At 44.2% G+C, this 23,341-nt stretch overlaps 1 protein-coding gene across 1 annotated transcript in view; it reads left to right on the top strand.

Moving 5' to 3' along the window:
- CAPN13 (calpain 13) overlaps positions 1 to 23,341 on the top strand; it is a 76,222-nt gene that overhangs the window by 5,525 nt on the left and 47,356 nt on the right. Inside the window, exons 2-3 of the mRNA XM_037146768.2 lie at positions 14,722 to 14,951; positions 21,714 to 21,792. Of these exons, the coding sequence (XP_037002663.2) occupies positions 14,754 to 14,951; positions 21,714 to 21,792 (277 nt within the window). The 5' untranslated portion in view covers positions 14,722 to 14,753. The remainder of the gene's footprint in view (positions 1 to 14,721; positions 14,952 to 21,713; positions 21,793 to 23,341) is intronic.

Genomic DNA, 23,341 nt, shown 5'->3' with positions numbered 1-23,341 from the left:
AACTCCAGGGAAGGGAGAGGAGGATGCTTTGGGGCAAAGCCAAGTTTCATTTTTGGGTGTTTGCGCTGGACAAACCCCAATTTAGTGGAAAGGAATAATATATTCATTGGGTTCCTACCTCATTGTCTGCCCAACAGTGTCATTTAGGGCACATAAGAACCCATGTTCTCAGTTTTACAAACACAGCACATTACAGCTGAAAAGTACTTAAGAGTATGTCCAACCGTCTTGAGGTTCCCAGTGGGTAAACTGAGGCTAGAGTGGAACAGCCGCTTGCCCACAGCTCACAAGTTTAGAGGAGCAGCACAGACTCCTTTCTGCTGGGCACACATTCTCTCTCTCACCCACAGGGTCTCCTGGGAGGGACCCCTCAGCCCAGCTCTCTGAGCTCCCTGAGGCCCTGAGTCTCCACAGAGGTGGGGCCCACACAGTGAGGCCACCAAGGAGAGAGGAGCGTGGGGTCTCCCTGTCTATGGGCCACAGAACATCCTTTTTCTTTCTGCCTCTCCCCCCCCCCCCCAGCCAGGCTGCCAATCTCCTTGGCAGGGAGCCCCACCGCTGAACCCAGAGTCACAGGCGGACGTGGATGGTTCTATTCCGGGCACTTACTTCTCTGGCACCTGTCCAGCTCCGAGAAGCTTTGTGAATCTGAAGCCATGCGAGAGGCTTCTTACATCTCCCTCTCCCAGGGCGCTTGTTGGGTTATAGGTTGTCTAAGACCCCGCTCAGCCCTAACAAAACGGGAAGTAAGAGGCCCCTTGGCGGGGACAGCAGCACACTTTGCAGGCCAGCTCACCAGTCTTGAAGCTCGGGGCCACACAGCAGTCTATTCCGGGCACTGTCCCTGATCTTAAGCCTCAGTTTCCCCTTCTGCCAAGTGAGCCCTGTGCAGTCTTCCTCCAAGGCCTGCCTTTCTAGGGCCACAAACCTCACCGGTGGCTTTCAAGCCACCAAGGCATAGAATTTACTGAGATGATTCTGAAGTGGGAGAGTGACCTGGGAAAAGTGCTGGTCTAGGCATTAAGTCCTATTTCAAAACCTAAAATTTATGTTCATTCTCACCCTTACACTGCCTCACCCCAGCTTTCCTTGAGCAGTAGCTGCGTGCTCTTCCCAGCACCCAGGAGATTTGCACACACGGAAGATGCCCTTTTTCTCTCTCTTCCTCCCTCCCTCTCTTCTCTCCCTTCCTTCCCCCTTTCTGTTTTTCTCTCTTCCTTTTATTCATCCATCTCTTCTTCTCTCTCCTTTGCTCTCTTTCTCCTCCTCTCTGTCTCCCTCTCACCCCTTCTCTCATTTTGAGTGGCCTTTCTCCCCTCCCCCCACTCTCTCTCCCTTACTCTGCTTCTTTCCCTCTCTTCTCCCTTCTCTGTCCCTCCAAAGCCCTGAGGTGTGCCTAGGTGGCACATAATTAAAAGTGGTTTGCATGGGGCTTTTTTTTCCCACCAGAGAGCAGTTAAGTGCCTTATTTTCTCCACTTGGGTGGCTAAATTATTCTCAGTGTGTTAAACAGTGTAATTAAACACATACGCATGCAAGTGTGCCGGGCCCCTTCCCCCCACCCATCCTTGTTCCTTGTCAGCAGAGAGAGTATTGGCCCCAGCCTTCAAGCTCTGTTAGTTTTAATTTGAGTTGTGGAATTAGTAATGGGTTTTGCAGGAACAGTGCTGTGGGAAATAGATCGCTCCTCGTGTGGGGCTTGGGCACCATTTCAAATGAGTATTTGTTAAGGGGGAAACCATCCCTTGTCGTGTTCTGCTACATTACATCAGATTTATTTCCATTGTTCTGAAAAACACCAGCCAGGAGAGAGCCGAGAGCACCACTCCTGGGCAGGGAGCAATTGAACGCTGCTTCCTGTTTCTTAGCTGACGGAAAACAAAAATGCAGACAGAATCACCCTTTGTTGCTGGGCTATGCTGAGCTCATCCTGCACACCCCGGCAAGCTCTGCGCCTGCCTCGGTGAGGCCTGGGGAGCTGCTGTTCTGGTCCTATCATAACACTGGCAGAAAGTGACTTGGTAGGTTGGTGGCAAACATACGATGCTGAAGAAAAGCAAGCGAATGAAGAGAACCCCTGCAGGTCAAAATTGAAAGGGATATGCCCAATTTGAGGATGCGTTTGGACCCCTTTCTCTAATCATGCAACCTCAACTTGACTAGTTCCTGGACAAATATGCACAGCCCGCCCTGGTCTGTGGTCATTCACGCCATTAGCAGCTCTTTTCTTCGGCATTGCCCAGTAAGGCAGCCAGCCACTAGCAGCACAGATATTTAAATTTCAATGGGAATTAATTAAAACAAGATGGAATTTAAAAATCAGTTCCTTAGATGCACTTGCCATATTTCAGGTGCTCAGTAGCCACAGATGGCTGGTGGCTACTACACTGAACATAATTCTGGGCACCTGGAGGTGCCTGCTGTTGGAAGTCCAGGAGGTGACCAGCAGACACCTGGGTGCTCTCTGCCTCCTGCAGGGTCCTGGCCACCTGGGGAGATTCTGACAGGGTGATGGTCATGAACCCTACCACAAAGCTATGTCCCACACCAAGCCCTTCACAAGAATCTTTTTATTTAATACCTACCTAGTAACGAGGCTGATCTTATTACCACCACCCGATATATTTTATATGTAAGGAAAGGAGGCTCAGAGATATTAAGGTCATTGCTCAAGAGCATTCAGTCACTAAGCAACATCTGGATTCAAACCACAGTTTCAACCTGATCCCACATGCTCTTGACCACCATTCCATGGTTTATTTGTTTTTGGTTTGTTTTTTTTTAAGGAACAAGACAAAGCCCTGTTTTCTAAACAAGGGCATAACCTTGGGGTCAGAGAAGCAGCAAGGGGAGCCTCATTGTGGGACCAGAGTGGTTAAGTCTCTGCTCTGTCAGACCAGGGTTCTTGGGGAGCAGGACTCCAGGGCTGGATCTCTGTTCATCTTTCTCTTGTCAAACATTTCTACATTTCCAACTTCCTAAGAAGTGATCTCTACATTCCTGGTGTGTTTAGCTAATAGCATGTCTGTACCAATTAGAAAGCCACCACCTCTCCAAGTGGAGTATAACTGCATGCTAGGAAACCCACTGGTAAGCAGACTGCTTCCTGCCCAGGTGCCACACGCTAGTCTAACACTCTTCTTTGGCTACCGTCCATAGCATTGATGTACCTCTTGAAATGTGGCCCCCGTAACTGAACACAGTGGATCAGATGTCCACGTGGGGTCAAGAGCATCTCTACACAGGGAGCTGGAGCCACCCTGTCCAGAGAAACATCTTCCTGCTGTCACAGAAGTTTGGACTGTGTTGCAGCTTACGCCACCTGGTCTCGTTTAAAACAGAAAGTCAAGTAAGCCGTCCATCTATCTTTGAGATGAAATTTAGCCAAGGAAGACTCACTATTTACTTGCACAGTTAACTTTTAAATGTGAAGACAGATTTATAGTTTCCTTGATTAAATTCCATCTTTTTGGTTTTGAAATCTTTTCAAATTTTGATTTTGCCATCTGCTTGGTTAATTGGTTTTCTTTTCTCTCTATCATTAAGAATGATGAAAGAATTGAAAAGTATCTTCATTTTTATTTCAACTTCTTCCAGGACCAAGGTAAAAATGTTAAACAGGACAGGATGAGTAACAGTTCTGTGACTATTACAGTACAGTAATGCCAAGGTAATTCAGAATCATTCATCAATAATCTCTACTTCTAGCTGTGAATTCTATTTACTAAACTCTATATACTGTACTTCTGTACTTTACAATGCTATAGGTTACAATCTACCCAGTCTAGCTGTCTAGTCTGGTTTCACCATTTTATATGTTGGGAACCGCCCTGCCTGGTTTCAGGAATTGTAACTCCTCCCATGGCTAAGCAAGGGACCTCTGGAATGTGAGCCACAGGAGACAAAGTTTGTCTCTGGCAGCAAGTGCTGCTTCTGCTTCTTCCCCTGTCCCCAAAGCATGGTCAATGTCCATGGTAAGTACAACCCCTCAGAGAGGGGCAACCTAGGCCAGACATGATCACTTGGGAGGCCATCATGGAAGGACTTGGAGGGGGGGCTGTGACAAAGAGGGAGAGATGGACCCTCATCCCCCAGCTATTGTGACATAGCCCGAGTCCCCATTTCCGTCTAGGAGAAGTGTTATCGAACAAGAGGTCCGAGGGAGGGGCAATACAATATTCGGCCCACCTAGGGATGCCGAAAACTGCTATACAACAGGGGCCCCTCCCAAAAACAAAATACTAATATCTACTGGGCTCTTCTGTCCGCCGCCAATTGGAAAGACATCTCTCAATGCCAGAGGTTTGTGAGAAGGAAACAAAATGTTTATTTAATGTTATTCAGGCCTAATGCCTCCACTAAAATAGCAAAGTCCTTTAGGGTATACACCTACACCCACACAGCGCTCCCTTCTCCCACTGCCCCAACTCTGGGTACCGTAAATCAGGAAAAGAGCACACGTCTGTGTTGCAGGCTGCTGGCACCGTCAGCTGTGTCACCGTGCAGGCAGGATCTCTCATTAATCCAATCATGTGGTACCCTCTCATGGTCCACTGGCAAGAGTTCTTTGTACCCAGTTCCAGTCAAAGTCTCTTCTGCTTTCCAGGCCCCTCGGCCAAAGGGGCACCCCAAAGCCGCGTGGGCCTCTTCTACCAAAGCTGCAGGAGTCCGCACTCCACCAAAAGCATGTGGCTTTCTTCTTCACCTGGCTGCAGGGATCTCCATTCTGGCAAAGCTGCCTGGTTTTCCCTTTCACCTGGGCAGTTATCCCCTCATGTCCTGGAGCCCATCTTTTCCAAGCTCTCGCACAGGCCCTTCTCACTCCGGAGTGCAGCCCCTCATTACATCCTGCGTCCAAGTCCACTCCCTTCTCCCTTGCTCCAAACTTGGCCACAGCTATTTAACATATCTATGAAACCAGTTAAAGGTTATAGATATGTTAAATAACCATTCTAGAGGTTAGCTGCAAAACTGTTGCTATGCAAAACAGCTCTCAATGGCCTAGCTCCATTCGTTTCTTCCCCCTGGGGGGAGGTGTGAGGACATCTTATATGTCTCTCCAATATTCCTATACACTTTGAATTCTGGACACCATTCCAAATCTTTTTTGGGGGCCCCCCGGCTGCACCCTGTATCAGAAGTGCTTCCTGGCTTCAATGCACTTAAGCCTAAAAACCTGTGATGGGGAAGGTGGTGCAGCCCTGTGCTGGAAAGGGCGGGTATCAGGGGTAAATCAGGCATAAGAAAGAATATGTAAAAATCCTGTGAAACCTGCTTTGTTTAGAATGCTCTCATTTAAATGATAAGGGTCCAAGCAAGAAGTTTGTTCCTCAGAATTTTATGGCTCATTAGCTATCTGCCCCTGACTGAGAATAAGCCCTCATGGTTCTTTGAATACCATCTATTGTTTGATCCTTACCTGTATTCTTGTGCAAACAAACCCAATAAAAGCCCCTTGAAGAAGCGGCTCTGGGCCCTTCCCCTTTGAGGGATCAGCCACCTTTCCTCCCCAAGCAGATCATGACTTGGTAGTTTCACTTTTATCTGTGGTGGACAGGAGGTGGGAGGAGTTTGTGGGCAAAGTTGCCCCCCCCCACACACATACATATGAACACATATGACCATATATATCTATATGGTATTCTCATTCCTCCAAAATAGGAACTCTATTGTTTGGAAGAAAAGAAAACCAAAGGGAGGGAAAGTTAAGTAATTGGTTTTGGTAAAGCTATATTTGCTTCTAGAAATATGAACCTTATTTTTTAAGTATTCAATATGTTTTTTGCAAGTCCATTTCAGAATTTTTCTATTAATATTACATTTCTTAAAAGTATTATAGAGCTACAAAAATGTTTAAAAACCAACGCTTTGGGAGAATGAATGAGGTTGACAACAAACTTCCTGTCTTAAAAACAGAATCTCTCACAAAGTCTCTTATGTTAAATTCCCATAAGAATTAACATTTGGCTCAATTTATAAAAGTTAAACTTGTAAGCAAATATTCCTAACATATTTATATTTGTATAAAGTGAAGAATTATCTGTGTTCCTCAAAGATACTGTCAAGAAAGTAAAAAGATAAGCCATCAACTGGGAGAAGACATTTGCCACACGTATGACCTATAAAAGATGACTATCCAGAGTAAATAAAGAATTTTTACAAATCCATAAAAAGAGACAACCCAATAGACAAATGGGCGTAATACATGAAAATTCATTTTGCACAAGAGGGAATATAAATGAAGAATGAGCATATTGGAAGATGCTCTATCTCACCAGCGATCAGGGAAACATAAGTTAGGATTGCGGGGAGTTGCCACTTCGCGCCCACCAGATGGGTACAAATAAGGAGCCTGCCAACGCCAGGCCTGTGTGAGGGTTTATAGCACTGGGAACTCTTTAGCATTGCTAATTGAGATTATAAATTGGTACCACCTTGAAAAATAGTTTGACAGATTTATCGAGGTTGAGTATGTGCATATCCTAAACCTATAAAAATTCTGCTCAACGGTTGTACCATTTTACATGTCCACCAATACTATGGAAGTTCCAGCCATTCCATCTCCTTACTGACATGTAGTGTGCATGGTCAGTATTTTTCATTTTAGCCTAACCAGTGGGTGTGTGGTGGCATCTCATTGTGATATTAATTTGTACTTTTCCAATGACTTATAGTATAGAACAATTTTTCACATTGCCTATTTTTATGTCTTTGGTAAAGTATTTTTTCAAATCTTTTGACCTTTTAATGGGTTATCTTTCCATTATTATTGATTTGTAGGAGTTCTTTGCATATTCTGGATACAAATTTTTTGTCTAGTATATATGTTATGAATTTATCTACCCCAAGTTTGCAAGTATTTTCTTTTGCAAGTTTTCTCCTTAAAGGGTTCTTTTGCAAGTTTTCTACTTAAAGGGTTTAATTTTTTTATTTCCAGGTTTGTGATCTTTTTACTTATTTTTGTATATAGTATGTAAGGGTTCTTTTGTGTTTGTTTGTTTGTTTGTTTTCCATATGAATATCCTGTTGATTCAGCATCATTTTTTGAAAGACATTTCTATTCTCATTGAATTGCCTTGGAAACTGCCAAAATTAATTGACCATATACGTTTTGGTCTATTTCTGGATTCTTCTCCATTGTCTATAGATCTTTACTAATCTATCCTTTTGCCGATACTATAGCTTTATATATACGTAGTATAGTCAGGTTAAGTAAGTCCTCTAACTTTTTCTTTTTTAGAAAAATTCTTGCCCTGGACAGGTAGCTCAGTTGGTTAGAGTGTTGTCCAACTATGCCAAGGTTGCAGGTTTGGTCTGTGGTCAGGGCACATACAAGAAGCAACCAATGTATGCATAAATAAGTGGATCAACAAATCAATGTTTCTCTCTTTCTCTGTCTCTCTCATCAATACATAAAGATTTAAAAATTCTTTTGTTATTCTATGTTCTTTGCATTTAGATGTAAATTTTAGAGTCTGCTTGTCAGTTTCTTTTAAAGAAAGGGATTTTGGTTGGGATTGTATTGAGTCTATGCATAAGTCCAGGGAGCATTGCTAGCTCAACAATACTAAGCCTTCCAGTCAATGAGCCTGGTGTATCTCCCTTTCTGTAGGTCTTCTTTCATTTCTCTTAGCCACGTTTTATAGTTTTTGATATAGACGTTATGTATATCTTTAGTTAGATTTTCCTCCCCAGTGTTATTTCTGGTGCTACTGTTTTTCTATTGTTTGCCCCTAGTAATTCTAATTCAATTGATTTTTATATTAACCTTGTATCTTGTGACTTTGCTAAACTCAGTTATTAGTTCTAATAGTTATTTTGTAGATTTCCTAGCATTTTCTACAATCAAAATATCAAAGACCATTTTTCTTTTTCTTTCTAATATTTTGGACTTTTATTTTCTTTTTTGAGCTGGTTAGGTCCTCCAGTACAATGTTAAATAAAAGTGTTGACCAGGGACACATTTGTCTTAATTACAATCATAAGGGGCAAATATCATTAATATGGTAGCAGGAGATATTTCATAAGTGCCCCTCATCAGTTTGGGGTTACCTACTTTTCCTAGTTTTCTGAGAGTTTTTGTCATAAATATATTTTGCACTTTGTCAAAGAATTTTATTTCAATTATTTCATATGGTAATTACACTTTCTTTTTAGTCTTAAATCAACTTATATTTCTGAAATAAACCCAACTTGGTTTTGATATATTACCTTTTTTCCTTTACTTTCCCTGTTTACATTATTGGATTTCTTTTTTTAAAAAATATTTTATTTATTTATTTTTAGACAGAGGGGAAGGGAGAGAGAAAGAAAAGGAGAGACACATCATTGTGTTGTTGCCTTTCATGTGCCCCCCTACTGCGGACCTGGTCCACAACCTAGGCATGTGCCCTGACTGGGAATTGAACCTGTGACCTTTTAGTTTGAAGGCCGGTGCTCAATCCACTGAGCCACAGCAGCCAGGGTGCATTATTGGATTTCATTTGCTAAAATTTTATTAAGGATCTTTGCCATCTGTGCTCATGAGAGATGTTGATCTGTAATTTTTTTCAGGGTCTAGATTCCTTATGAGGTGTTATTGGTAATGTTATGCTGACCTGATAAAATACAAGTTCAGCAGTGTTTTCCCGCTGCTCTACTTGCTGAAGAAGTTTGTGAAAAATCAGTGTTTTGTTTGTCCTTGAAGGTATAATAGCATTCACCAGTGAAACTATCTGAGTCTCGGGATTTCTTTCTCGCAGAGCTTTGAGTAACAAATTCCATTTCTATATTAGATATAGGGTGATTTAGATTTTCTGTATTTTCTTGCATCAACTTTGGTAAATTGTATTTTTCAAGAAATGTATCCATTTCATACAACGCTTTTTTTTTTTTGCATTGCTTTGTTCATAGTAGTCTCTTCCTAGACCTTTAATGTCTATAGGCTGTGTGGTAATAAGCCCTTTATCAACGAATGATATTGGTGATTTGTGTTCTCACTCTTGTCCTTGGCTAGTTCGAGTCTGGGCTTGTCAACTATTTTCGTCTTTTAAAAAAATCAGTTTTTACTTTATTAATTTTCTCTGCTATTTTTTCTTTTATTAATTTCTGCTCTTTATTACTTCCTTCCTTCTACTTATTTTTGAGTTTTCTTATTTCCCTTATGATCTTTGACTCATGAATTGTTTGGAAGTGTTTAATTCCAGATATTTGGCATTTTCTTAAATATCTTATAGTTATTGATTTCTAATTTTAGCTCTGTTTCAGCTAGCGCATACTGTGTGTGATTCCATCCTTGGAAACATGTTGTTTTATGGCCCAGTATAGTGTTAGTTTGGGTGGATGTATTTCATACATTGAAAAGGTTGTATATTGTACTGGTAGGTATAGTGCAGGATATATGTCAATTATATGAAAGTGATTGATAGTGTTATTTAGATCTATGTTTTCACCAATCATTTTTTGTCTTGTTGCTCTATTAAGTGGTGAAATATGAGTACTAAAATTCCTACCAGGATTGTGGAATTGTTTTTCTTTTTTTTTAATGCTGTTAAGATTTGGTTCATATATTTTCAGTTTCTATTATTAGATGCCAACACATGTATGATTTCTATTTATTTCTGAAGAATTTCTACCGACATTAAATGCCCCACTTTACCCCTGATAATACTCTTTGTTGTGAAGTCTATTTGGTCAATCTATTAATATCTGTCCAAGCTTCCTTATGTTATATCTCTTCTTATATTACATACCTTCTTACAGTATATCTCTTCTTCTTACAGTATGTCTCTTTCCATCCATTTATCTTCAACTTGTGTCTTTGTATTTAAATTGTGTCTCTTATGGGCAACATATTATTGAGTCTTGCTTCTTCATCTACTTTGTCAATATCTGCCTTTTAATTGGAGTTAAATTACATTTAAGTTAATAATAGGGTTGGATTCTTGTCTTTTTTAGTTTGTTTATTCACTCTTTCACCTTTGATTGACTTATTTTGATTATTTGAATATGTTTTAGTATTGTATTTTAGCACACCTGTTGGTATGTTGGCTATATTCTTTTTATTATTTGGTTAGTGGTTGTCTAGGGATTATAATACACATACCTGACCTTTCACGTTCTATTTTACCACTTCATGTAAAATACGGAAAACTTGCAACCGTTATAGACCCCCTTCTACTGTTCTCTGTTATAGTTGTTACAAGAGTTACATCTGCACACATTGAAACCTCTCCAGACAAAAATGTTATAATTTTTGCTTTAAACACATATATGTATTTTAAGGAGAAAAAAATAGCTTTATGTATTTACTCAGGTATTTACTATATATCATTCCTGAAAATTCAATTTTCCCTGTTATGGTTGCCCTTTAAATTGAAGACCTTCCTTTATCATTTCTTTGGAAGCATGTCTTTGCATGATGAATTGTCTTTGTTTTCCTCTGTCTGAAATGGCCTTGTTTCACTTTTATCCTTGAAATAACGTTTTCACTGAATAGAAGGGTCCTGATCACAGACGTTCAGCTTCCGGCACTGTCAGGAGATAACATGTCTTTCATTGCAGTTCCCAGTCTGGGGTATGTTTTCAGCGGCCCGATCAGTCTAAGACAGTGGCCCAACTCAGCGGCAGATGCAGGGAAGGACTGAATCAAATTCATTTAATAAACGCTAAGGGGAGGGGAAGAACAAGCTGCCTCCGACCCCACCTCCCGCCTGCTTCTCGTTCTGGTCCGACTCTTCACTCATTAGCTCACAGACCTTCTTGCACTAAGAACTTTTTATCAACCCTTTTGGACACTTTCTTTTTAACTTTTCCTGCTTGACCCAAGAGATAACCTAGCAGCAAGACAGATTTTTATCCTTAATATCAGGTAGACCTTCCATCTCTCTTTTAAAATTAGGGCTCCTGAGTCTTCTCCTGCCTTTGTTTACCTTGCAAAGTGAGGCAAGTGGGAGAGAGAAGAAAAGACATAAGCCAAATAGCCCTCCCAAAAATGACGGGCAGGAAATTGGGTTGCCATTTCTGCCGCACACAAAAGTGAAATGTCACCCCATTCTGTGATCCTTCCTGCCTGGGAGAGCGAGTGTGCGTGGACATGGAGTACAGACTGGTGGTTGCCAGAGCGGAGGGGGTTGGGAGCCGGTGAAAAGGTGACTGGATTAAGAAGTACAAATGGCTAACTCATCACGAAATAGTAACAGGGACGTCAAGCACAGCATAGGGAAAATAACCAATGATATAGTAATAACTATGTATGGTGCCAGTTGGTAGGAGAATTATCAAGGGACCACTTTGTAAATTATATAAATGTCTAACCACTGTGCTGTACACCTGAAACTAATGTAAAATAATATTGAATGTCAACTGTAATTGAAATTTTTAAAAAGATTTTTTAAAAGTGAGTCTGCAGGCTATTCCCTGACAAAGCCCTGAGCAATTCAAAGGGAACGGTGAGCCTGGTCGGTGGGAGGTCTGCACGTGGGGGAGGTTCCCCTTCCTTCCTGCCTTCTCTGTCCTCATTGAGCTTATTCTTGCTCTCAGAGCAGCCCACCCCCTCCAGCAGCAGGTACCTAGGCCTGCCACCTGCCCCCTGGAGCCCTCCCAACCCCACCTGGGCACTCAGTGGGCACAGAGCCGCAGCGGAGCTGAGGGCGTGGGTCTGATGTCTCACCCACAGCTCTGAGCCCTGCAGAGCCCCCTGAGCCCAGTCTGTCATTCATAAGAGCAAATCCTGATGTCAGAGGGGTGGGGCTTCTGCACAGCCCTTTTGTGGTCAGAATGAAGATAATCACACTAATAACCACCAATTGTGGTTACTTTCTATTTACCAGTCACAAGGCAAAGTATTTGACCAGCGTGGTTTCATCTGAGTCTCACAACTTGATGCCACGCATATTATCACCATCTCCACTTTACAAATGAGGAGAGCGAGTCTTAGAGTGGGATTCCTAAAGTCCACCAGTCCGCCACCCAGTCAGTAGTCAGGGCCCTGTGGGTGGCCTGCAAACCGATCCCCAAATGCAGGGCCTGTGCAAGATTCTGATGGAGAAGTCGAGCCAAATTCTTTAGACTCATTTTTCCATACAGTTAAGGGCTGCTTACTGACAGACCCATAATTGTGTAATTAAGGGTAACTACTATTTAGTTTTCATAAACTGAATGAACTCATTGCCGGCATTCATTGCAAACGTGAGTCCAGCATTTGACTGAGAGGTGTGGCACACGTGAATCCAGGGTTTCACTGGTGCGGTGATGCTGTGTCGGATGCCTGTCCCCAGGCATGCGCAGAGCTGGAGGGCCCAGGATTTTCACAGCCCTCCTTTAGCAGACCTCCCTGCCTTTGTCTCGGATCGACAAGCAAATCTCGTCAATTGACAAGTCAACCATTTTTGACCTACAGAAATGATGGTTTCATATGGCTCAAACTAATAGTTCAAATGTAAATTCCTACCTCATTTGCTAGACAATTGTGTACATGGTTCCCTCCAAATGTGTGAGTACAGTGTCACTTCCCATGTGACATTCTGCCTATGAATGTGTGCTATGTACATAATTTGCAATGTATGAATACTATTATTACAAGTTAATTATAAGAAAATTGCTATTATAAATTTGCACATTTTTCCTATAAGTTGTTTGTTTATGTTCCTTTCTTATTCTTTATTGTCACCTGCTTCCTTTTTCACTGTGAAGTGGGAATGGATAGGACATGTGGACCTTGGGGTCTGTGTCACCCAGACAGACGCTGGTCAAGGAAACTTAAAAAGCACAGCTGTATGGGCTAAGGAGCTTTTCAAGTCCCCCAGCTAGTAAGTGTGGATTCAGGATTCAGATCAAAGTCAGCTGACCTCGCTGATCGAGGGAATGACCCATATTTTGGTAAATGATGTCAGTTATACATCTATCGCTTGCTGTACAAAAAAGCCCAGACTTCCTTGATATCCCTTTAGGGAAATTAGGACACCACCATTAATTGAGTGCCTACCGAATGCCAGTCACTTACTCTTGCTTGGCATGTGAGATAAAACCTCATTTAATACCACAAGAAACCTTAGGAGGCTGGTATCATTAATCCGTACAGGTGGAGAATTAAGTTCACAGGCTTGAATGCTAATTCAGTGTTGCAGCTCAGGTGGTGAGTACCAGAAGCAAACTTCAAAACCCAGTTGAATGTTCACCATAGCGCTTTTTTTCCCCTCCCGACCCCTTGCCCCCATATTCCATTCCTCATCAAATCCTATTGGTTCTACCTATAAAATGACTCTGGAATCTGATTCTCCATCATTTTCACTATAGATGCTCAAACACTATCTCCCCCCCCCAGAAAAATTCAGCAGCCTCCCATCCTCCTCCCTGTCTCAGTTCCTGCCCATCCCCCCATGCGGCCTCCAACTTGCTCCATAATTCTACACACGGATCTGATCACAGCCCACCTCTTCGGTGGCCCTGCAGTGCTTGAAAGATATGCAGCATTTGCAAGACATACACTATTTCACAGTCAAGCTTTCAACCTGTGGGGGAGAGAATGCTGTTCCATGGCATGACCACTGCCTGACCTGTAAGCTAGATCCAAGCCAGAGGCAGGTTGTTTTCCACGAACCTGCCTTAGAGACTATCTGGTCATCGCTGATGTTCATTCTGATATGAATCCACACCCCTCCACCTCTTCCTGCTATGTGCTGGTTCCTGGAACAGGTTGTTGCCTTAACCTGGTCAAGCATGTGATTTGTCGTAGCTGGTAGCAACCCCACACTAGGGCCGTGACTACCTCCCTTTACCCTGTGTAATTCTTTGGCACCTGCCAAATGACAAAGGGGCCCATTTTGCCTTGCAGCCACCCAAGACATGCCTCCTGTTACTTTCCCTTAATAAACACTATTAATACCAGACTGGAGTTGTCAGCCTCTTTCTTCCATCTTTCCCTGCTCTCTGCCTACAGATGCAGATTTTCAGGCCCAGAAACTTTCTGTGGGTCTACGTGTTCCCACCTACCTTCCTGGCCATCTCTGCCAACAACCCTTACCCCCAGCCCCCACCCCACCGGCCCCTCTAGGCCCTCCCATTTCCTCTAACACCCATGACCTTTCCAATCCAACTCCTGAACCTTCTTGCATGTACTACTGAGGGCATCTGGAGGGACCTGTTTTTTAATACCTACCATTTTTCTACCTGGCAAATTCTCCTTCCTTCAATGCCCAATTCAAAGGTCACTTCCTATGGGAGCATCATTCCAGACTCCCCTTGGCAGTTCATAGCTCCTTTATGTCGGCAGGACTTTGTACACATTTTTAATTAGACAGTTTCTGTTCAGTGATGGAAGGTTGAATGGTGTTGTTGAAATGTCTAATCCAACTTCCCCACTTGATAATGAGGCCCCAGAGGATAAAAATCATGTCGTATTTACCTTTGGATTGCCAGTGTTCATGAAGTGCCTGGCACAAGGTCAGTACTGAATAAATATTCATTGACGTACAAATACCCACATGATCTCTGGTGCCCAAAGAGCTTACTGAGAAGCTGTTGGGTACAGTGGATTGAAAATTGAACTGAGAGGAAGGATGGCTGAATTCCAGTCTGGGCTCACCTACCAGCTGGTTGTGTCACCAGCCAGTTGATCCGGGTCTCAGTCCCCTCATTTGTAAGGGGGCGGGGGACATCTGAGTGCACCTTCAGGGCTCAAATCTAATGATGCGAAGGACTTGATGGCTTATCCCTAAAAATATCTTTTTTTCTCCCTAAAAGGAAACGATATTGGAAGTCTTCTAAGGAAAGCCATGGCACACAATCAGGAGCCTCTATCCAAGACCCCCAACATCAAGTTCAAGGGCCAGGACTTTAACTACCTGCGGGACCGTTGCCTAAGCAGAGGTCTGCTATTTGAGGATGAGACATTCCCTGCCGAGATTTCTTCCATAGGTTTGGAGCTGCTCAAGGGAAAGGATGTCTCCAGACTGCAGTGGAAGCGGCCCAAGGTGAGTGAGCCCTCCCCAGGCACAAACTCAGCACCTGGGCCCTCTGAGGCCCCTATCATGGCCCCTCCCACTGAAAGAAGGATGGGCCTGAGACCCAGTTTTCAGGGGTGGCCCAAACCAAACTGGAAGGACGATGAAATTCATCTGGTCCCTGGGCTACAGTGTTGTATCCTCAAGGGGATAGAAAGACCCTGTACCTGGACCCAGGACTCCTGAGTTCTAACCCAGTTCTAACACTGAGCACATCACTAGATTCTGTGCCTCAGTATTCCCATCTGAAAATGGGAAGACATATGTGTGAGTTGGTCTCTGGCATCTCTTCCATCTCTGTAATTGAGACCATCTACCATCCCTCTTTATTCCCTCCAGTTATCACCATCTTTTCCTTTGTTTCTGTTAGAATGTCCTCAAAAGGAAGATACTATGTCACTTATGCAATAGGATGACTTTAAATAATTGCTTCACCTCTCTCACTTTTGTTTGTATTTTCAATCTTGCAAAGGCTTCATTTTATACATCAGCTGTAAAATTAGGAAGATATTTTAGGGCAACATTCAAACCTCACTGAATCCCCTACCCCAGCAGATGACCGCTAACTCCACCTTGCAGCAAGGTGAGCTCTGCTGGTTTTTCTAGAACCATCTCACTGACAGGGCGTGAAGCTCCAGAAGCCATTTCTCAGCCCACTTAACACTTTCTAATCTCATCAGAGCTGCCATTGATGAAAGATACCCAGTTGAGGACCACTTTGAGCACCCTGATGCTCAAATGCTTCTCTTCATGCTTCCAAAAGCAGCCAGCGGAACCTAAAACAAGAGCAAGTAATATCATTGTTAGCTTACTAGACATTATAGTATCAGCACATATTAACTGCCAAGCACTCTACTGGCACTTTCAGTAAAGTCAAGTCAGGTAATACAGAAAAGGTATTTGCTGATGACATGGAACTGTAGGTTGTGGATGACATCCTAACTCAGGATGGATTTGTAGGCTTGCAGGAGTGAAGGTGGGTGGGGATCAGGTGGGGCTTGGATGCTACTTGAAGAAGGAGGGGGTGCTTCAGCATACCAGGATCCATCTTACCAGCCACAGGTAACAGGTCCCCAACATGACTGTCTTTTTCTGGCCGTCACTTCCTAAAAACAGCTGAACAGAGAACTCTATTTAAAGTTTGGAAGGGGTACATAATATGTATATGACTGTTTCCCCTTGGGTATTTTCAGAGGCTGAGGTTCTTTTTGAAAGTTTGTTTTTTTCATAAGGTGCTAGGCAATAAATGTGAAACTATATTTATAGTGTTTAAGAATTTATAACATCTATTTAGAAAGGGTTGAGAGTTTCTCATCTTAATTCTAGCAGCATCTCAACTCGTGCAGTCTTTGGGGGTCAAGGAGAAACCGAGACAAACAGAAGTGAAATGACTGACACAGAATCGTGCCAGGAACCCAAAATACTCGAGGCTCTAGGGGTCAAGTGCAGTCTGTTCCCATTCCTGTTCTGCTAGGGTATCATTTTTCATTCCCACACTTCTTCTAAAATGTCTTTGTGGATATGCCATATATCTTTGTGTCCCTTATCACAGTTAGAAGTATTTACATTTGTGTAGTTCTTTCTAGAACTTTCCACGTGTCTTCCCTACTTTGTCTCCTTTGTTCCTTTTATTTCATGGATGATAATAATAAATCCATTCATTGAGTGAGTACATGTGCTAGGTGTTAATCTAAGCACTTTACATATAACATTTCATTTCGTTGCCATAGCAGTCCTGCAAAGGTAGGTAGTATTATCATCCCCAGTCGGGACATCAGCGCTATCCCACAGACCTTGTGAGATGACAGGTAGTCTCTCTCTGCACTGTTCAGTAATGGTAGCCATTAGTCACACGTGGCTGTTGAGTGCTCGGAATGTGGATAGTGTGACGGAGGGTCTGACGTTTTAATTCAATTCCATTTTAATTAATTTACTATGGCTTGTGGCTGCCATATTGGACAGCACAGCAGAGTCACCCATGGATGTCAGACTGAGATACTCAAATTTTGTTCTTGTTCTCATTCTTTGGTGAAAAACATGTTACTGCTCCACCGAAGAATAGGGAGCTGTGGGCCCCAGCCGTATTGTGGGATGGGCAGTCAGAGCTCAGCGCCCAGCCCCACTGCAGATGCTGGCCCGTGGACATCCCCGGGTGGAGCACAGCCAACCCAGGCAACAGCCTCTCCCAGCAGCCAGAACAGACTTCCTGAAAGGGTCATTCACTAGAAATGATTCACCTCGGGACCAAAATGAGTTCTTCAGAAAAGGGAGCGCTGACAAAGCGGAGATATGAGTGTAGATTGTGAAATCGAAAAGTAACAGAAGGTTTCAGAAAGTAAAGATGCCAACAGCCAGTTGTCATTGAGCCAAAGAACTTTGATGCCAATAAAGCCAGTCTCTGTAGTAAAATTAGGACAGGGAGTGACACTGGCCTCTGGCCCCGCCTGAACTCTGGCCACCCTCTGATGGCCCGTGCCCAACTGCTGGCACCAAGCCTGTCCTTCCCTCATGCAAGAGCAGCACGTGTCTGGGGAAGCGCAGGAGCATCCTTTGAAAAGAATGCAGAGCCATTGCTGAGTTAGACCAAGTGACGTCATGTTGGGACAGAGCCCTCCAAAAAACAAGGGGCAGAGCGCTGGCCACTTGGTGCCACTTTCCAGGGGCTCTTGCGTTACAGGAATCTCTGGCATATCTAATACGGCAGAGATTGCTCCAAACTTGGTGTTGAGAAAGAGCTCCACAATTCAGAACTAAGTTCCTGAGATTATTTAGTTTCATTATTGCTGATGGCTCCTGTATTAGTTAGGGTTCCCCAGAGAAACAGAACCAATAGGAGGTGTGTGCACTTTATAGCATGCGAGGAATAGGAAACATCTCACTATATCCTATTGATACATGTGCTATGAGGAATTCGCTCATGTGGTTATGGCATCTGAGAAGCCCCACAGTCTGCCATCTGCAAGCTGGAGACCCAGGAAAGCCAGTGGTGTGCTTTAGCCTGGGGAAGGCCTGAGAGCCAGGGCAGCAGACGGTGTAATTCCCATTCTGAGGGCAGGAGAAGACCTCTGTCCCAGCTCAGCAGTCAGTCATAGAAGGGCAAATTCTCCCTTCCCCTACCTTCTGCTCTATTCTGTTCCACGGATTCAATGAGGCTCATCCACACCAAGGAGGGCAATTGCTTTGCTGAGTCCACTGATTCAAATGCTGATGTCATCTGGAAACACTCTGGCAGATTCACCTAGAAATAGTGTTTAGCCAAACTTCTGGGCACCCCATGGCCCAGTTAATTGGACTCTGAAATCAACCATTGCAGTTTTCTTGTTTCATGGAATCGGAAAACATTGAAGGGGAGAGACCCCTCCCTGCTGGCATGGGCAGTGGGGAAGAGGGGGGCACCGTGGAGGCAGATGGCCCAGCTCCTACCTGCTCCCTGTGGGACCTGGAACACATTGTGGCTCCTCTGAACCTGCTCCCTCGCCTGCGCTGCACCTCGGAGTCATCTGAGGGGCTGCGCAAATCCTGAGCTCTACCTCTGGGTGACCTGCTAAATCCAAGTGGTAGAAGGTAGAACCCAGCGAGCTCCATGGCTGCAAAGCTCCTCATGATGCAAGTCCCACTCCGGGTGGATACTGCTCTGCCCTGTGCGAGCGACTTAACAGAGCTGGTGCTCCTGCCCCACCCGGCAACAAGGGAACTGCCCGGAAGCAGAGCGTTACTGTCTTCCCAGCCATATTTACCTATTTTCGCTGTGGGCCTTGTCTCAGGAAGTCGGCGCAGCAGATGAAATGCTTCTGAGTATAATTCCATCTACCTTGGAGCCGCTCCAACACCCCGTGAAAGCCCAGGGCAGGGAAGGAGCTCAAAGAACAGAGGACTTTGATACTGATTTTGTGCCTCACTTTGATTGATGCTGATAGCTGACTTTTGACTTGAAATAATCGCCACTGAATTTTCATAAAATCTTCCTGTTCCTAATTAGCTAAATTTGGTGTTTTTAATCTTAATTTTTATTCCTTGGGTAAACCAGAGAAAGTTATGCATTTTCCATTTGCCTTTCACGGAAGGACAGGACTCATCTCCTCTTTGGCCATGTAAATGCTCTTTTCTATTATTAGATCTCCTGATAGGAATCCACCCCAGCCTGCTGGGTTTCTACGGAAGGCCCTGCTTGACCGTGTGTTAGTCTTATCATTTATTGTAGATTCATTCATTTCAGTGTGTTCCCATCATTGAAATCAATTTGCAGAGTGCATGTGCTTTTTTGTGTTTTCTCTCTCAGGTTGCGCCTCCAGGCTATGCTGGCTTCTTGGAATAAATGGTGGCGGAATTCTTCTTTCTTTCTTTTTTTTAACACTGACACTGTAAATGACACTTAAATTGCCTGTTTCCTGAAAGTTCCCGACAACGTGGCAGGAAAACCATGTCTACTTAGAAGCCTTTACAGAGATACTGGGGAGATGTTCTTTGATCATTTTAAAACACTGTTCCAAGGTTATTGATCTTTTCAGGTTATGTACTAACTCGAATGATTTGGGGCAATGTTAATTTTCATCAGAAAATCGTTAGTACTTTGACTAGTTCAGAATCTAACATCATATTGCTAAAACCTTATTTGCACTTCTACTTTTATTTGGGGTTCTCTACTACATTTGGCAAAGGTGGGCTCTGTGTAAGCCTTCTCCCCCAAATGAGGCCATTTACATGCTTTATTGATTATGTTGTTTTTCTGTTTTATAACTCACTAATTATGTTCTTTTATCACTTCTTTTCTCTTCTACTTGCCAGGTTCCTTTTTTTGCCTTTTTCTGTCTAACATCTATGAGTCAACTACTTTATTCATGTTTTTTATTCTACGTTGTTTAATAATGAAAAGATCTGAGGCCCTGGGTTTGTCTATGAATACAGCTTTTTTAATTCTGCAAATGCTGCAGAAGGAGGGAATCGATATTTATTGAACCCACACCCTGCCTGATGCTGTGCTAAGTATTTTACATCCTTCCTCATTTGTAAAACGGAAGGGCTCTTGCTTGGCCAGGCTGCTGGGAGACAGTCCGTAAATAAGGCACGGAGCCCGCAGTAAGGGTCTCATACTGACAGCCAGTGCCTCCAACGCTTCCTTGTTGGAGTCTCCCAGTTTACACATGAGGAAACTGAGGCTCGGTGGAGAAAATGAAGTGGCTCAGGGTCCCCCAGGGAGCAATGCAGAGCAGGATTCCACACCAGTCTGTCTGAATAGACTCTTGAGCACGCACGCCCCTCCTCTGCCAATCCCTGGGGAGGACCAGGAAAAGACAGGGAAGAAGAATTGCACTGGGGGTGGGTCAAGAAACTTGAACGACATTGACCTTGTTCCTGGTCCAGTAACCCCATGGCCTTCACCCTCTTCTTTTATTCCCACAGTGGGATGTCTAGGTACCTGCTCACTGACAGCAGGCCTTCATTGGGACTTCCACTGTCTTTTCCCAGTCAAAGGGGAGAGGACAGTTAAAGTCACTGAAGCACCCCAGGTTGTTTCAAAACTAGGAGAGTTGCTCTCTCTATGGCTCTGCAGAGTTAGGAGAGACCCCAAGTTCTGCCCAGTGATGGGGACAGCAGAGGGTTGGGCTTGGAGCCTCCACTCCAGGGCCTGGGCCCATGTGTACCTCTTGGGCCATCAGAAAGGGCTGGTTATCCATGGAAAGAGATGCACCAGTGATTACCTTTCACACACCGGCTGGGCATCCCTGTCTGCAGACATGCACACCTTTGCTTGCCCCTTGGAGGCTCCCCCAGGAAGCTGGTAGTTTACAAAGGGCTGGCAGGTGTTCCAGTGCATGTGACTCTGTACACTCACGGCTGTTGAGCACATGAATCTGTTTCCGCATTGGAGCCCTGCTCTCTGGGGACTTGTTTATCAAGGTGAAAAGAAATGATACAGGCACAGTTACTAAATTCTGCAAACAAATGCAGTGGAAAATCCAGCAAGAGCTGTACAGAGAGGATGCTGAGGATAATCCCGTGGGCTCCCAGTAGGGGGCAGACCTAGAGGCTGGGGTCTGGGGCAGGAGCCAGACCTTTGGCCCACTGTTCCCTCAAAGGGACTGTAGAGCCCCCTTAAGGAACTCTCACCATCTTCATGTCTGCTGTGAGTTCCCAAAATTCTCCCCAGCATTGCAGCACTTCGGAGTCCTCTAACAACCCCTTTGCAGCCAGCAGACACTGTGTGTTGGAGGTTGGGGGAGAAGGGGCACTGAGTAACAGCACCAGAGGTGAGGGGCCCGGCATCCTCCTGAATCAGTCTGTGAAAGATCTGAGTCATGCACATGGCTGGACTTGAACCTGGAGCTGAGAAGGCCTATGCTGACTTCTAAGAGATGACATTCCACAGGAAAGCTTTATTATGTTTATAAGAGATTTCCTCTACTAAATGTATCTGCCTCTTTTCTTTTCTTGTTTATAACCTTTTAATACAAAACTGCTTGTTAGGACCAGGATGGCTGAATATCTGAGATCTTATGTTATCTCTTCATGGAATTTGCTTATGAATTTATTGCCTGTCTCATCAGTTACATGTACACCCCTTTGACATTCACCGTCCTGATAGCAATAAAACCTGAAGAATGAGGGGAAATTTTAAGCACCTATTTAAGAATTAACCTCCACTTCTCAAAGACAAAGTGAGTGATGTCTTGGGTACCACTCTGGGCATAGAGGAATAAAAGATGTTCATGGCCTTTCTCCCTCTTTCCTAAGGATTTATTAAGGGGTAAATCAGAACCTCACTTCATCCTGGAAGGTGTGAGCAGATTTGACATCACACAAGGATGTGCAGGTAAGAACGCAACCTCTTCTCTTCTGGCTGTGCATCAGGGCAGGCTGCTCCGAGTCAGCCTTCGGGATAGGAAGGGGTGGAGGGTAGTGCCCACCCAGACCCTCAGAATTCTGCCCCAGCTGCTGAGAGGGTGAGGCCAGCCTCCTCGTCGCTGCTGTGGACGCACTGCTAATGCCCAGGTCTGCAGCCTGCAAGTCGGCTCAGCCATATGTGTGTGCAGAGCCCTTTGGGGTGAAACATCATCGAAGACAGTGAGAAAATGGAGACAGGGTTTTGTCTGAGCACTGAGTAGAGAGAAGCATTGGGATATGGAAAAGAAAGAGAGACCAAGAAAGGGGAAGCAAATATTCATTGAGCCCTGGCTGGTGTGACCCAGTGGCTTAAGTGCTGGCCTGGGAACAAAAGGTCAGCAGTTTGATTCCCAGCCCCGGCACATACCTGGGTTGCAGGCCAGGTCTCCAGTTGGGGATGTACAAGAAGCAACCAATCGATGTATCTCTTGCATGTTGACATTTCTCTCCCTTTTTCTCCCTCCTTTCCCCTCTCTAAGGGGATTTATTTATCTTTAGAGGGGAAGGGAGGGACAGGAGAGCAATGTCAATGTATGGTTGCCTCTCGTGCATCCTCTGCTGGGAATTGGCCTGCAACCCAGGCATGTGCCCTGACTGGGAATCGAACCGCAATCGTCTGATTCACAGGCCCGCGCTCAATCCACTGAGCTATACCAGCCTAAATAAATAAGATCTTTAAAGAAGTTTGTTTTTTTTTTTACAGGTGTACTTATTTATTTATTACTATTTTTCTTTTCTTTTTTTTTAATTTATTGAGTTATTTTTCAAGTTAAAGAAGTTTTTAAAAACAAATATTCACTGAGTTACCACAATGACTCTGCTGCTAGATACTTTGCACGTGCTGGTTCCTTTGTGCCTTGTAATATCCCCACCCTAAATTTACAGCGACAAAGGGTCTGAGAAGTTAAGTAATTTTCTTTATGTCACATAAGCAGAAAGTGGCTGAGTTGGGTTTGAATCTAGGGCTGTTTGACTCTCTCCCACCCACCAGACAGCCGTGGAGCAAAGTTGTTGCTTACAGCTGAGCAGTGAGGACAGAGGAGAAGAGGGCTGGCCTTGAAGGAGGCCTGTGGGCAGTATCAGGAATGACCAAGAGAACCCCCTGAGCCAGAAGACCAGGAGCGGAGGGGCAGGCCGGGCTGGGAGGAGAAAATGGCCAGGGAGTTAAGAGAGAGCAAAATCAGATAGCAACCCTTCTGAGAACAGACTCTACATCTTTACAATGTCAGCTTACAAGTTACACCTGCACATGGACCTCACCTGATGGAAAGAATCATGGTGTCGGGCTAAGTTGATAGAAGCCTCTGAGGCTGGTTGTCAGTGTTGGGGGAAACCCCCAGCAACCAATAGTCCTCCTATTCAGAGCTTCACCCAACTGCACACAGGACAGGCCCTCTCTGAGGCTGTCTTGGTGGCTTCTGCACACATCAGTGCCTGACACGAAATGCCATTCAAATCATTGGTTGTGTTGAAGATGA

The sequence above is a fragment of the Artibeus jamaicensis genome, unplaced genomic scaffold (genome assembly GCF_021234435.1).
Source record: "Artibeus jamaicensis isolate MK-2021 breed Jamaican fruit bat unplaced genomic scaffold, CSHL_Jam_final contig_465, whole genome shotgun sequence".
Classification (NCBI taxonomy): Eukaryota; Metazoa; Chordata; class Mammalia; order Chiroptera; family Phyllostomidae; genus Artibeus; species Artibeus jamaicensis.
This window is presented reverse-complemented; position numbering and strand designations above follow the sequence as displayed.